Source organism: Microtus ochrogaster, linkage group LG4, assembly GCF_000317375.1.
Source record: "Microtus ochrogaster isolate Prairie Vole_2 linkage group LG4, MicOch1.0, whole genome shotgun sequence".
Taxonomy (NCBI): domain Eukaryota; kingdom Metazoa; phylum Chordata; class Mammalia; order Rodentia; family Cricetidae; genus Microtus; species Microtus ochrogaster.
In genome coordinates, this window is record NC_022030.1 from 34,694,062 (window position 1) to 34,710,597 (window position 16,536).

At 48.8% G+C, this 16,536-nt stretch overlaps 1 protein-coding gene across 4 annotated transcripts in view; it reads right to left on the reverse strand.

Annotated features, from left to right (window-relative positions):
* Positions 1-1,623: 1,623 nt before the first annotated feature.
* D2hgdh (D-2-hydroxyglutarate dehydrogenase) overlaps positions 1,624-16,536 on the reverse strand; it is a 22,607-nt gene continuing 7,694 nt past the window's right edge. For all 4 annotated transcript variants that reach the window (XM_005361358.2, XM_026786533.1, XM_005361357.2 and 1 more), the window contains 5 exons: positions 14,036-14,204; positions 11,904-12,047; positions 10,581-10,723; positions 4,441-4,606; positions 1,624-2,879 (listed from right to left, as the gene is read on the reverse strand). In XM_005361358.2, the coding sequence (XP_005361415.1) occupies positions 2,620-2,879; positions 4,441-4,606; positions 10,581-10,723; positions 11,904-12,047; positions 14,036-14,204 (882 nt within the window). In that variant the 3' untranslated portion in view covers positions 1,624-2,619. The remainder of the gene's footprint in view (positions 2,880-4,440; positions 4,607-10,580; positions 10,724-11,903; positions 12,048-14,035; positions 14,205-16,536) is intronic.

The window sequence follows — 16,536 nt, forward strand, 5'->3', positions numbered from 1 at the left end:
CTGCACATTTTTAAGAAAAAATGACACCAGGCTCAGAGATGAGGTACCCCACCAGGAGGGAGCGCATCAGGGCACAGCTCTGTGACTCCAGAGTGGTAGCCCATTCCAGGTATGCTTGCTCTCAGCAGAGGGAGGGGTTCTCTTCTAATGCCTGTGGGTCACCTACCCATGCAGGCTTTGGGATTCCAGATAGTCAGCTATGGGAGGTTGCCACCAAAATACCAAGAACACGAGCAGAGGTCCTCTGCATCCCCTATGTCCAGGGGGCAGGGGTTGGTTCAGGATGGCCACTACTGGATAGGGGTGCTGGGCCCAGTGAGCACAACCCCCACGGGTAAGGTCTCCATGCCCAAAGCCATACATGGCACTGGATGCTGACCACCTCCATGTGACATCTGTCCTTCTTCTGTGAAGCACACTGCTCTGGAAGACCACACGGCCCCTTGTAGTCCTGGCCAGGGCCTGCCCACGCCCCAGCCATCTTTCCTAGGACTGAGACCGAGTTCTCTGAGCAGCTGCTGGCCCCGGTTGTGCTCCTCCCACCGTCCTGATTAGGTAAGCAGGGCTCATATTCCAACAGCTCAGACATCTGCAGGGGAAACCCTAAACTTGTAATCCAGACACAATAGCCCCTCCCGGTTTGTACACTAGAGACTTCCTGTGTGCAGTGGAATGGGAGGAGTCAGCTGTTTGGTCCTCCATCCTTGCGTTTTAAGACAGGATCTCGCTACGGAGCTCTGGCTGGCTTGGTACTCTCTGATTTAGAGATCGGCCTGCCTTTACCTCCTGAATGATGGATTAAAATCAAGCACCACTCCACCCAGCTCTCTCCCACAGGGGGGTTGTCATCTTCTGACAATAATCTAACTCTTCTTCCTGTGTTGAGGTGTTAGGGGACAGCTGTGTCAGAGGCTTGAGGTTTCTCAAGGAATCTGACTGCCACACACTTGACCAAGGACACCGGGCCAGCAAACCACAATGGGTTGGGGTGTGCCTCCTATGTGCCCAGGGTAGATTCAGGATGTTCCCTGTCCTCAGTGACTGTAGTCTGGTCAGTGAGCAGACTCAGAAGCAAGTTCATTTTCCAGCTAGCTTTTGACATGGGTAGAACCTGCTGTTCCCTTGTCTGAGCAGTCAATGCTAACACAACCCTGAATAGCTTGTCTTCCGGGTACATACTGCTACACCGGCCATGCTGTATTTCATCAACTCTTACATACCACTCACATCAAAATGTACTGCCTTCAAGACACAAAAGGGAAAGCTATAGGGTTTTAAGAAGTGACCCTTCCCCAGGGACGGAAGAATCAAAGGGAACATCACATAACAACTCAAGAGGAGAAAACCACAGCCCCTTGGCCCACCCCTCACCCTGTGAACTCCACAAACAAATGCCCAGCAGGAGCAAGAGTATGGTTGGCACCAACCAGAAGGGCTTAGCACACACCTGCTTTGGGACCCCACATCCACTGGACCTATTTGAACCATGCTAAAGGGCAGGGCGGCTGCAGCCTCTTCCTCCTCCAATACCCATCACCACCACCACCACCACCAAGTTTACTTCCCAATCCACATGTGAAGACACACTAGGAACCCAGAGAGCACCAAACATGCGGAGGGAGGGGTGTTGTAAGCCAGAACTTTACAACTGAGTTTATGTAAATGACTTTCCAGCAGCAGGTTATAATTCAAAGTTTTCTTTTCTGGAAATTGATGATAACAAAAGAGGAGATAGGTGTGTTCGACCTCCCAGACTGCCAGGAATCTAGGCCAGGAGACCGGCCAAAGTCCTGGAGGACAGGTGTAGGCCACAGGGTAGGCCCAGGACTGAAAGTCGCCTCTATCACTTCAGTCTGGAGATTGTCCCCTGCCAGTAAGTTCTGCAAGCACTCACAGCCCACCACACCTGCTTACCAACCAGACAGGCCTTCAGGAAAGAGGTAAGCTGGGTGCAGTGGCACTGGTCTTTAATCCCAGCACTCAGGAGGCAGAGACACAGGCAGGAGGATCTCTGACAGAAAGGTCAGTCTGGCCTACATAGTAAGTTCAGGATAGTCAGGGCTAAACGAAACAAACAAACAAACAAAACAAAACAAAAAAACAAAACAAGACATATGGTCTGCTGATCAGTTGCCAACCCAAGACCTGCTTGGTAAGACAGAAGATTCCACTCAGCTCCATGTGAATGAGTCGTGTGGCATTCTGAATCATAATGGTAACTGATCTGGGGCTGGACAACTAGCTGCAGCCCTCACAGGGCACACACATCACACAGGGATCCATTCAGTGAAGAGATCACACCACACTCCTCCCGGAGCTGCAGCAAGGCGGTCTCCACCGGCCACCACCAAGCAGGTGAGAGCCGGCCTGTTTGGGAGTGGAGAAACTGCCTGCCCACTTAGTCTATCCACAACGAGCTGGCAGGAGACTAGAGAAAGGACCAGGCGGCTCTGTCTACTCTGCTCAACTCACAGAAAGGCAGCCCAGTCCAGAGGGTCCTCAGAGTTGGCTCCCAGCTAGCCAGTGACACCTGGTCTGTTGCAGGTGTCATCAGATGGCAGGCCACAAGGCCTATCAACCCTGCTGTGCCCGAGGTCCAGGCGTCTTGCAGCAACAAGATTAGGCCTGAGTGGGCAGAGTCTTATAGGGGTTCAGGATGCCTTTGGGGTCCAGCAGGGCCTTGAGCTGTTGCATCATCTTCACAGCCACAGGCGGCTTGCTATAGCCGAGGACATTCTTCTTCTTGAAGCCTAGGCCATGCTCGGCACTGACACTGCCCCGCTGCTCCGCTGTCCAGGCATACACGTAGGGTTCCAAGGCACTGAGCAGCTCCTGGCTAAAGGCCTCTGCCGTCACATTCAGGTGAAGGTTACCATCCCCTGGGGAACAAGGGAACAATTAGTCTGAGCAGGCCCCCAAAGGTCCTCCTCACTCCTAATACCCTGTGAGATGCACTCTCCCCTAGCCAGATGCACCTTGCCCATCCTGGTTATGAATCACAGCCCTTTCTTACCCATTCCTTCAACCCTCCATGACTTCAAATGGCAGCTGCTGAGCCCCACCTTACAGTACCTCAGGCAAGTGAGGCCCTGGGAAGCAGCAAGAAGTCCACAGCTCCACTGCTGTCCCCAATCCAGCACATTTCCCAAGCTGTCAGAGACAGGCAGTTGGATAAACAAGTCATTCCTGTCAATCAACACCATGGGACCTACAGCATCACTTTTCTATCCTCCCTAGAATGACTGGAAACTGACTTTGGTCTAAAGAGACGGGCTGGCGAGAACCATTCTGGTGCACAAAGACTTTTCAAACAATACCTGAAATAAAAGAAACCAGGGCAGAGTGCAAGGGGGCACAGATTCAAGCCTAGCACTCAGAAGGCAGAAGCGGGTAAGGCTCCTTGAGCTCGAGGCCAGCCTGGTCTACATAATGAATTTCAGGTCGGCCAGGGCTACAGAGTAGCAAAGAGATACTTTGTCTCAAGAACCGAAAACAAAAACAAAGAAAAGAGAAAGAAATAACAACAAGGGCATCCTCTCAATCCAGGACTTGAGCCCTTTGATGGTACAAAACACGGAACTCAACTGACAAGCTCAACTATAGAAGTTGCTAAAGTGATGCTGTTTTAAGAAAGTATCTCTTACAGTCTAAGAAACTGGAACTTTTTGCTGGACCTCACAGCCAAGTTAATATAAGACTACATAATTGAGGGGGGGGAAGGAGGCAGAAATCCTCAATAAATAAATAAATTAAAAAAAAAAAGCTGAGACAGGACAATTGGGGAAAAAAAAAAAAAAAAAAAAAAAAGTAAAAAAAAAAAAAGACTACATAATTGACCAGATACCCTGCTATATACTCAGACTGTTTATTTAGCCTGAAAAAAAAAAAAAAACAATGTAAGAACCAACCGTATATGTCTTGGATTTTTCTCATATAATCAGCTTTTACAACCTAAGTGAATGCAAGGATATAATCATAAAGACCCTGACCCGGAGGAGACACATGGCTATATATAGGTATGCGATGGTAATCATGCTGTATATAATATCAGATTACTCCTCCATGCCCTCACCCAGAGGACACATACATGATGGTAATCATTTGCTGAAAACAGGAAACGGTGAAAAAAAGCCTCAAATGGCAAATCTCTGTCATAAACGTTGGAGTCAACATGGATATAACTTGATAGTGTATGTTTATAGTTCTCTTTGTTCACTGAGTACTTTGGGACTGGCTGGGATAAACTGGAGTAAATACCAATCGATTGCGAAATTCTGTTAGAGATTTCCGTAAGTTATCCCTCATTCATTCCCCATATGACCTCTCCTAGGCTGTTCAGTAAATATAAAGGACTTTGTTTGGGACAGACAGACAGATGGCAGTAGGGCCTCCGAGGCTATCTTTAACATATTTAACTCAGTGCACCACAGTGCAGCTCACCCAAGTGCCCGTATCCCACCACATGTTTGGCACGAGGGCCAACGCGGGTGCGCAGGTCAATCACGAGGTCATAGAGCCGTTCTACCGGGAGGGATATGTCATACTTGAACACGTAGCCGTCACGGCTGAGCGCCTCTGTGATCCTCTCCCGCAGGGCCCACAGCATCTGGGACAGTGAAAGAAAACAGTCAGAGCACACGTCAACAGGGCTCCGGGGGCCAGCGTCTCTGACATGGCGCTGCTTTAATCCAGGTCTTCACAGATGCAGGTGAGGGGCTTGGTGAGCCAAGGCCTGGGCTGTTGGAGGAACCGGTGGAAGCTGGAAAGGGGATAGGGAGGCCAAAGCTGAGCCAAGGGAACCTGGAGCAGAGTTGTTCATTCACAAGAACTGTCCCATTATTACTTAGGTTTCATACACTGAAACTCACAAGGACTGACCCCCATCTCTCCCCTACAGAGTCAGCCACTACCTACCACTTTGTCACACCAGGACCTTCTGTAGGGCAAAAGGGCCAGCCAAAGAAACCCAGCCTGGCCCTGACACCAGAGCCAGTGAAAGACACACTTTGACCCTGAAATCAGAGCAGAATCTGCCCCTGACCAACTAAGCAGAAAACCAACCAAACCTCAGCAGGAAAACGAATCAGTTCTAAAACAGAAAACCAACCAATCCCTGAGCACACGAGATCTAGCCAATCTGAGCACAAAAGACTGAAATCTGACCAACTGCCACCCTGAAAAAATCTCCCTGGAAAAACTTAGCCCCTAAGGCGCTCTATATGAGCCCTCCATCTCTTCAGTTTGTTGCTGCCTTTTTCCACCCCGGCAGAGTCAGGCAGAGTCACTCTCCTGGATTCTTCCCTCTCAATAAACTTCTTGAATGAGGTTTGGGTGAAGACCTTCTTCTCTGGAGCAGAGACAAAGCCTGGGCTGAGTGGAGCCGAGCAACGCTATAACACTTGTTGGGGAAAGGTTCCCCTAGCAGAGCTGAATGGAGCGGTTATACTCCGGAACCCAGCGGAACTGTAACAACTTCGCTGGAGAAACCCTCCTCTGGCCAAAGCAGAGCTGTTCCACTGGGGAAGCCTTCCCAGGAGCAGGGCTGTAAGCTGTGACTCTTACTGGGACCTGTGGTGTTCCTTGGCTCCTGATTGCCAGAATACTTTTCCATCCAAGCAGTAACACTTAGTATTCCTTGGCTCCCAACTGCCAGAATTCCTTTGCATCCGAGCCACAGTGCTTACACCTTCACCCTTGTGCCAGTTCCTGAAAAAAACCCAACATTTCAGGGAACGTACCACGTAAAACATATAAAAGATAAGGACTTCCCCTGCCACATGTGCGTTCTCTCTCTCTCTCTCTCTCTCTCTCTCTCTCTCTCTCTTGTGTGTGTGTGTACTGTGTGAAGGGGTGTGTGTGTGTGTGTGTACTGTGTGAAGGGGTGTGTGTGTACTGTGTGAAGGGGTGTGTGTGTGTGTGTGTACTGTGTGAAGGTGTGTGTGTACTGTGTGAAGATGTGTGTGTGTGTCTGTGAAGGTGTGCGTGTGTGTGTGTGTGTGTGTACTATGTGAAGGTGTGTGTGTGTACTGTGTGAAGGTGTGTGTGTGTGTGTGTATATTGTGTGAAGGTGTAAGGACAGCCTTGAGTACTGTTCCTCAGATAGCATCCTCAAATGTTCCTCAGAGGTCTCTGAATAGCCTGGAACTCAAGCATCAGGCTAGGCTCTCTAGGCAGCTGGCCAGAGGGATCTGCCTGTCTCCACCTCCCAGGTGCTCAGATTAGAAGCACATCCCACCATGCCCGGCCTTTTACATGAGTTCTCAAGATCAAACTCAGGTCATCGCACCTGCTGCACAGCAAGTAATTTACTGACTGAGCTGTCTCCATAGCCCCTCCTTTCCTATGTTACCTCACACCAGGCTTAACCCGGAATAATAATAAAAACCACAACCCCTCATCATCATTGAGGCTACAGTCAAAGCCCAAATATCCCCAATTCTTTCAGGTGTGTGTGTGTGTGTGTGTGTATGTGTGTATGTGCAATTTTTAGAGGCAGAGTTCCCTTCTGTGTCTTGAAACTCATTCTGTAGACCAGGTGGAATTCAGAGATCCACCTGCCTCTGCCTCCTGAGTGCTGGCATTAAAGGCATGCGCCACCACTACCCAGTTTTGTTTTGTTTTTTTTGGTGGTTTTGTTTTGTTTCTCTCAACTTTTACAGCCATTTTGGTCTGACCTGACCACCACATGGCCTACTATCCAATCCCCATCATAAGACACATCTAGCGCTGAGAAGAATGTGGTGGATACTGTTCTGTGATGCTCCCAGCTTGTCCTGCAGTCACTAAACCTGCTGTCCCTAGCCGGCCTCTGTCCCCTAGCTCTGCTTCAGCCTCCCCCACCTCTAGAACATCTACCCTCTCCCCCACACCCCAGGGGGTATCTTCCTACTTTCCCATCCCATCACCCTGTGTGGCCTCCCTCCAGGGCTCCTCACGAGGCAGGGCTGACAGGGCACTCACTGCAGCCTTGTACGGCACCAGGTCACTGCTGGTGTCCAACCAGTGGGACACCTAGTTCTCATACAGCGCAGAGACATCCAGCACACGGAGCCTGGTATCTGCTGTGCGCCTCCAGCAGGGCGAGGACTGGGACAGTTTGCATAAGGGGCCAGAGGTCCCTGAAGCGAGATGGGCCCTCTAATCACAGCCATTATTTAGCTATTCTATGTGCCAGGCTGCTGGAAACATTTCGTCTCACATGTAGAATCTGTATTTGACTGTATGTACATACGTATACATATATGCATGTGGCATGAAAGTGAAGAGAACCTCTTTGGGGCAAGAAAGAAGACCCATGGGAAGAAGGAAATACTGAGGTTGGTAGCAGCGAGGAGATATGAATAAGATACAATAAGTATGCCTAACAACGTCACAACGAAGACCAACAGAATCTTTCATCAAAGCAAGGACAGAGGCTGGAGAGATGACTCAGTGGTTAAGAGCCCTTGCTGCTCCTGTAGAGGCCCCGGTTCTTTTCAACGACCCACATGGTGGCCACAACAGTCTGTAGGCTCCAGGAGGTCCGCCATCCTGTACAGGCACAAGGAGTGCAGTGCATACACATACGAACTGGCAAAGCACTCATACGTGTAAAATAAAAATGAATCAATATTTAAAAAAAAAAAAGCGAAAGTAAAGTGTGAATCACCGTAACTTTCCCAGACGCTTGTTGGCTCCTGCTGTTATCTGAGCTAATGACCGCCCGATAGACAGCACTCTGAATACACGTGCAAAGGTAGACGTTTAGTAGGCAAGTGGTGCACACTTTCTGACACATTTGCTTCCCATAAGTCCGACGTGCTCCTATAAATAATCCTAGTACACTCATTTATCTCACCCCAGGCTAGACTTGACTCCTCTGTCAAATGTAGACGAAGCAGTGTGGAACGTACATAGATGAAGTAAACTAGCCTTGGGGCAATACGTAGATTAATAGAAATGGACTAATTAAGTTATAAGAGCTAGCTAAAAGCAAGCCTAAGCTATTGGCTGAGCTTTCATAATTAAAAAGAAATCTCTGTGTGTCTGGGAGTGGCTGGTGGGGCAGAGCTGACCGTTGGTCCCAAAAGAAAACTCTGTCTACATACACACACACACACACACACACACACACACACACACACACACACACACACACAAAATAACAATTTTTAAAAAGGGGAAAAGGCCAGAGAGAAGGCTCAGCAGGAAAGGCACTTGCTGTGCATGGCTGGCAACCTGAGTTCAATATCCAGAATCCACATGGTAAAAGAAGAAAACTGACTCTGTAAAGTTGTCCCCTGGCCAACACGCCACACATGCTATAACATGAATGCACACATATATGTACATATGCACACACACACACACACACACACACACACACTAATAAGTTTCAATAGAAAACTTGGGGCTTCTGAAGAAAAAAAAGGACCAGAGGGCAGGGTGACTCAGGACTCCCCAAGGACTCATTCAACATAAGTCAGCAGAAACATCTTCAAAACCATCCTCGTACCAGAAAAGGATGCTCAGGGATCAGATCACATCCTCTCACTGAGCTACAGCTCTAGAAAAGGGTGTTGATAAACCTGAATCCAAGTCCAGCACCAGCTAGGTAGAGAGGAGGATGCCGGGATACTCCAGTCTCTCCCAGACATTTTCTAGGAAACTCCAGAGGGCCCAGCATGATGGGGACATGGGGACCTTGAGGGCTCAGAGTGAACAGCTCTACCATCAGGAGCAGATACAGGGTCACTACCAGGTGGAAAAGCACCACATCAGGATGAAGGAAGAAGCCTGGTGTGGGAAGTCCTTCTGTATATGTGTTGCTTTTATTGGCTAATGAATAAAGAAGTTGGCTTGGCCTGTGATAGGGCAGAGTAGAGCTAGGTGGGGAAAACTAAACTGAATGCTGGGAGAAAGAAGACAGAGTCGCAAGTAGCCATGACAGACACCGGATGGAACCTTGCCAGTGAACCACAGCCATGTGGCAATACACAGATTAATAGTAATGGGTTAAATTAAGATGTAAGAGCTAGCCAATAGGAAGATAGAGCTAAATAGGCCAAGCTGTGATTTAATTAATACAGTTTCTGTGTGGTTATTTTGGGGCTGAGCAGCAGGGAGCAAGCAAGTGGCCTCCTCCTACAACAGAAGCCAAGGCCAAAAGCGGGTGGAGAGTAACATGTTCATCATCACCAGCCTCCAAATCAGTCTGCGGCAGTAAGGCAGCCTCATGGAATCAAATCGGCCACAAGGCTGCCACATTCCCCTCAACACCTTTGATATGAAGCAGTGGAGTTGCTTACACTTCAATAAACGTGGACTGTGGGGCTAGTATGTAGCTCAGTTGCAGGGTTCTTACCTAGCAACATGAAGCCTCAGGTTGCTACACTAAACCAGGCATGGAAGAACACCTAAGCTCTTGAGGAGTAGAAGATGGAGGATCAGAAGTTCAAGGATACCTTTATCTATATAGCATGTTCAAGGCCAGATGAAGCTGTATGAGAACCTGTCTCAAAAAATCTAAAAGCCAACCAAATAACAAAACAACCACAACTATAAAGAAAAAAACCTTAAAAAAATACAATAGGATATATAACAGGCTGGCTCTAGAGGTCAAAGCTCAAGGATTCAGTGTTTTTCACACTCCCTAGGCACCCTGCTTTTTTCTCTCTTCAAGGACCAATGCTGGCTGCTTCCTGTAGCCTCTCTGCCCTCTGCTGGCAACTCACCATACTGCAGACAGCAGGACCAGGGCTGGACACCAGGAAACTAAAACTCAGTTTAGGTGATAAGCAGCTCCCAAACAGATATGCCTCCTGTTCCTTTGTCCCTCTAAGAGAACAAATGGCTTCCTGACAATTTCGTGAGGCTGCTGTGGACTATTCCTTTACACTGTGTGAATATATGTTGCTGTGACTGGCTTAATAAACTAGCTGACTGGCCAATAGCTGAATGGGAGAGAGTTGGGCAGGAAAGCCAAACAGAATGTAGGGATGAGAAAGGACAGAGTCTGGAGTTATCAGCAGATGCAGAAGGAGCAGGAGGTAAACGTGCCATGCTAGTAAAGGTAGCACCATTTGGCAGAGCGTAAATAAGGAATATGGGTTAATTTTAAATGTAGGAGTTAGTTAGTAATAAGCCTGAGCTATTGGCCAAGCGTTTATATTAAGTCTCTGTGCATTTATTTTGGAACTACAGTGAGGACGGGAAAACTCCACCTACATAAAGTCTGTCCCTTGGGCACCCCACTCCCAGGACTTGTTGGACCTTCAGGTTTGCCTTCCACGGTCCTTGCAATTCTTCCTGCCTTTCCACACTGTGGACAGGTCTGTGGGGAGCAGCAGCCAACTTACAGGCAGCACACAGTAGATCTATTCACTACGTAGCCTGGGGGTGGGGAGACGTGTGGGAATATTTTGCTAATGTTAGTTAAAATGATCTAGATAGCAAGAACACATTTTTGACTACAAAGAGGTTTTCTATCTACACCATGAACCGGGCTGTAAGCTTGACCACTCGCTACAGTGTTGCTGGACAGACCAGGCTGTAGCTATGGGAACAGGAGGGAAGGAAGGTGGAAAGCAGTGTAACATCACCTGGACTTTCCTTTGGTCCGTGGCAATGGTGCCATCGCTCACCAGGCCAGAGTTCAGCACCTGCTCCAGAACGCTGGTCAGCTTCTCAGTATCATGTCCTGCACTGGAGCCTGAGGTCTCCACAAGGACATAGAATGGACTTTCTGTAAGGGAGCAGGAGATGCAGTGTAAGCCCCGGGCCCACCTGCTGGTTAGAGCCACTTCACTCTGGGTCACACGGCAGAGACAGCTCGTCCCAGGTGCTCAGGGTGGCCTACGAACAGGAAGCATTTGGGCAGGCTAAATTTCGCATGGTTTAAATGTAAGTTTCCTGCTGGTAGACCAAAGGTGACCCTCTGTGTGATGCCCCACCCTGTTCACTCTCAGCCTCATGGCTGGGTCCAGCTGGGTACCTCCCAAGAGCCTGCTGAGGAACAAGGCTGGCACAGCAAGGCAACTGTCAGCTCTAAGAGCTGGTTTATCCACTCTTACATGTTGTTTTTATCTAAGCTGTTCTATTTAACAATAAAGACTCGGGAGTCAGATGTTGAGGTGAAAACCTGCTAGGTCAGAGAAGCCGAGAAGCAACCTGCTGACCTTCCTAATTGTCAGGAGACCCAGCAAGAGCATGTGTCTCCATCCACCCCAAATGAAAAAGGCCCATGAACCTTTAAGTCCCTCCCTATCCTTCCTGTGCCTCTTTCTATCCATCTTCCTGGGTCATCCATACTCTCTATGGTTAATTCTTGTTAACTAGTTGCTGGCTCCACCCCCGATCCAAGGTTAATTTTACTAAGTCAGTCTCGAAGTTTCACAGAGAGATCAAATATCCTGCCACACTTACAAAACTCCAGAACCCCAGGGAAAGGCCACCTGTAGGTAGACAATCAGCCCAGACATGGTTACTATGGGCTAAAGGCCATAATTTCTACCATAAGAACTTACTGTTTTTCGGGAGGCAGAGACAGGCGGATCTCTGTGAGTTCAAGACCAGCCTGGTCTACAAAGGGAGTTCTAGGACAGGCTCCAAAGCCACAGAGAAACCCTGTGTCGAAAAAACTAAAAAAAAAAAGAACTTACTGTTTAAAATTAAATGTGTATGACTAACTTACTGAGGGGCACTGTCCCCTTAACACAACATTACGGCTTCTTCCAGTACAATAATACGAGTTCATCCTACCACAGATTGAATTCAGTGTTAAAAGACAGCCAAGCTTTCCTATACACAATGGCCACACAGTGCCTGCCTGGGACATGCCACTGCTGGAACCTCAGAGTGGTCCAACATGTCCCATGGTGTCGAAGCAGCAAGGCAGTGTTGCCCAACTGCACAGGAGCAGGTACCTTGTACTGGGTTGGTCAGGTGGAGGTGCTGTCCCACCAACTGCATGCATTCGGCATCCATGAACTCAAATGCAGACAGGATCTCACCCAGCATCCCCTTGCAGGTGCTGAATGTCTGTAGAACCTCGGCAAACCCAGGGCAACCTGCAACGGGACATAGTGCTTCAGGCACTACCGAGGGAAAGACAGCGGGACCCAGGGTCTCACCCATCGCCTGGCAAGGTCACCCCCTTCTCAGCAACAACATATCCCAACTCACATGAACAAGGGGAGTGACCATGAAGGGCTGGGCGCTACAGGAAACACTCCACGGTTCAGCCCACAAGTTCACTTCAAGATCTCCAGATCTGAAACTATGCCTAAGAACTGCTACAGCGCACTCAGAATGGCAAAAGGAATCAGAAAGGCAAATCCTAGAAAAGTCTGTAAACATGGGGGGGCCAGAACCAAGAGTCATTTCGCTCACCCATCAGCACCAAAGTCTAAGTTGGTCTCAGAAATTCACCAAACACTCATCTATGGACACCTGCTGGTCTCTGCAGGGCTCCAGGAATTGGGAACCACAGAGCAGCCCCAGGGTGGCTGTATGGAAGCGGAAAGGAACTAAGGGACTGTATCCACAGGTGGAAACCCTGTTGTAAGAGATGACATTCCTGGACTTTAGAAGATCCAGGACCACCGAGCAAAAGCAAAACAACCCCTTACAAGAGGAAACCGCCCTCATCCTAGGCTCCTAGGAACCAAACAATTGAGAAACATGGCTATGCTTCCAGCCCAAGATAACTCAGAACACATGGACAAGACGCTGAACCAGGTCCTCCGCTACAAGGAAGGGTCTTGGGTGCAGTTAGAGAGAACGAGAGACTGAGAAATGTCTGATGCAGCAGACAGACGAAGAGTCAAAGAAATGGCCCATGAGCAGTGCTGTGACAGAGACTTTAAAAAGATCAACTACCTGGGGGCTGGGGAAATAGCTCAGTCTTTGGTGCTGTGCTGGCTGTCGTCCAAACAAAAGGACCTGTGTCTCATCCTCAGCATGGGGCTGGAGAGATGGCTCAGAGGTCAAGAGCACTGGCTGCTCTTCCAAAGGACCTGGGTTTGGTTCCCAGCACCTACATGGTACCTTACAAACATCTGTAACCCTAGTTCCAGGAAATCTGACTCCTTCCTCTGGCCTCCATTGGCACTGCACACACATGGTGCACAGACATACATGCAGGCATAACAACATACATGTTGGTAAAACAACATACAAGTTTTAAAAAAAAGAAAGAGAAAGAAAGGAAGGAAGAAGAAAAAGGAAAGAGAAGAAAAGGCAGGTATGGTGGCAAACACTTGGAATCCTACTCTGAGGAAACGAAGACAGATGGATCTCTGGGGCTCACTGGTCAGCCTGCTTAGTCTAATCAGTGGTTACCAGGACAACAAAAAATTTGTCTCAAAAACAAAAAGGTTGGCCTCTGGACTGCACTAGCATGCACATAAATGTGCACCCCACACACATGACTATAAATAGATAGAGGACATAATAAGAACAAATGACTGGGAAAGACCATAAGAAAGACCGACAGCCTCCTCTGGTAGGATCTGGTGAGTCAAGCATGCCTCTTTCTCTCCAGAACTCACTCAGCTTAGCTGAATGGGTCAGCTGCAGACAGAAGCTGGATAACAATCCAGAAGGAGGAAAGAGAAAAACACGAACCACAGGCAGCAAAGGCAGGCCACAGACAGAAGCTGGTGTTGCATCAGTTGCATAGAAAAGGACGTCCGATGTTGTGAAAACCCTATGTATGGAGAGACGCTACAGCCGACTGCGGTGAGCTAGAGCGAGGAAGAGAGAGACCGACTGCCCCACAGCAATTACCACCAAGCCACTGTTTCTCTCAGAATCACAGAACACACTTCTGAAATCCAAGCACAGTGGGACACAGAAGAAAAGAGCCTCGATTGTGCTAAAGTGTGGTCTGACGAGAAACAGATTATCACTTCTGTTTCAGGCTACACTCTGGACACCTGGAGGGCCAGGACCCAGATCTCCAGCTAGGAAGCAGAGAGGCAAGGAGCCATGGGCTCCTCTCATTCCAAGTTTGCACCAACGTGTCCGACTCAGAAGCAGGTTGAGGAGGACCTACCGAGGAAAGCCACATTCACAGCCTTGGGCCTGGGTGGGCACAAGATGGACACAGCTGTGATGATTCCCAGGGTGCCCTCTGACCCAATGAACAGCTGCTTCAGGTCATAGCCTGTGTTATCCTTCCTCAGGGAGGTCAGGCAGTTCAGGATGGTCCCATCAGCAAGTACCTGGCAAAGAGGAAAGAGACAGGCCTTCCCACATCAGCCACCCTTACCTTCTCTGGAGATGATGACCCAACTCCAACCTCCCCCCACCCCCAAAAAAACAGTCAGTCATAAACCCTCTGCCACTGTACCCATCCCACCCCCATTTACTTCAGGATGGAGTCTGGGGATGAACAGAACCTGGAGTGGATTAGTCAGACTAAAGGGGTGACGTTTGTCCCCAGCTAGAGCAAGACTCTCCCAACCGCAACTTAGGTTCATTGTCTGGCTGGTGGAGGGAAACCCACCCAAGACAAAGAACACACGGAGGCACACATGTGGAGGGCAAAGACCACAGCTAGAGGGAGAGGGCAGCATAGCTCGTGCAAGTGAGGGACACAGCTAGGAAGGGCAGGGAACATAGAAGCAGGGAGCATGGCTTCGGTGGGCAGGGAACACACCAAAAGAGGGAAGAGCCCATGAAAGGGGACCAAGGAGCACAGCTGGAGATACACAGGGGAACAGCTCTGCCTTGAGGGTCCCCCCACATCCGAGACCCTAGGGCATAAAGGCATTGCTCATTCCTATATGACAGTTCTAACCTGAGACCTGTTGGCTAGTACATCAAGTCAGCAGCTAACTGGATTTTCAGGACAGTGAGTACAGAAAAAATAGTAGTGGTTGCTGAAAACCAACCAGAAAGCTAAGCCACTGGGACACTGGGACTTACTGGAGAAAGAATGGTTTTCTGTCTAAGAAAAACACGCTCTGCCCTTAGAACCCACAAGGAGACGGAATAAGTAAGTTAGTCTTCACTGTCAACTTAACCAATAGAAAATCAGGAGCTGCGGAGGTCGTTCAGTGGGTAAAACATGCTGCACGACTTGAGTTCCAAAGTCCAGCACCCATGTAAACAGCTGGGTCTAGAGCCTGACAGAAGGCTCAGGGGTAGGGGCAGCTGCCACTAAGCCTGACAATCCAGGTCGATCCCCATAATCTACAGAGCAGAAATAGAGAACCAACTTCTACAAGCTATACTCTGGCCTCTACATATGTGCCATGGTATACACACACATGCACACATGCACCAAATATGAAGAGTCAGACATGGTAGCACAGGTCTTTAATCCCAGCACTCAGGAGGATGAAGCAGGTGGATCTCTAGGACTTTGAGGTCAGTCAACACAGAGAGTTCCAGGTCAGCCAGACTGACACAGTGAAACTCTGACTCAATAAGTATATATAAAAATAAGTGAGATGGATGTACATGGCAATCTGTGCTATAATCCCAGCCCTGGGAGGCAGAGATAGGAGGATCACTAGCCAACTGGTATAGCCAGTTGGTGAGTTACAGGTTCAATAAAAGACTTTCTCAGAAAACAAGGTAAAGAGTGATAGGAGACACTTAAGGTTTCTCTCTCTCTCTCTCTCTCTCTCTCTCTCTCACACACACACACACACACATATACGGGTGGGGGGGAGAGAGAATTGATTTTAAATTTAAATTACCATGGAAGGGGGCTGGAGAGATGGCTCAGAGGTTAAGAGCATTGCCTGTTCTTCCAAAGGCCCAGCAACCACATGGTAGCTCACAACCACCTGTAATGAGGTCTGGTGCCCTCTTCTGGCCTTCAAGTATACACACAGACAGAATATTGTATACATAATAAATAAATATTAAAAAAAAAACTTACTTTAAATTACCATGGAAGCCCTGGGCCTGTGGGGTCTGTGTCAGTGTTTCCAGAAATATTTAACTGAGGTAGGGAAACCCACCTTGATTCTTTCTTTCTTTTTTTTTTTTCCTTTGGTTTTTCGAGACAGGGTTTCTCTGTGGTTTTGGGGCCTGTACTGGAACTAGCTCTTGTAGACCAGGGTGGTCTCGAACTCACAGAGATCCGCCTGCCTCTGCCTCCCAAGTGCTGGGATTACAGGCGTGGGCCACCACTGCCCGGCCCGGGAAACCCACCTTGAATGTGGGCAGCAGCAACAACCCCCAGCTTGGTTAAAATGGCTTGTGCTTGAGCACCAGAATTTATCTTTTTGTGCTTCTGGATACAATGTAACCAGCTCGCTCACATTCCGGCCAGCATCCTTTCCCAGCCACGATGGTTTGTATCCTCTCAAACTGAGTCAAAATAAACCCCTCCTCCCTTATGTCACTTGTCAATTACCTTATGGCAGCAGTGGGAAAAGTAATTAAACAGCAAGGGTTCAGGGAAGGGGAAGAGAGTCCAGGAGGGAAACTGGCAGGACTGTGACTCCATATCAAGGTGGCCTTAGCTAACCTTCCTCTTTCTCCATATCAAGGTGGCCTTAGCTAACCTTCCTCTTTCTCCATATCAAGGTGGCCTTA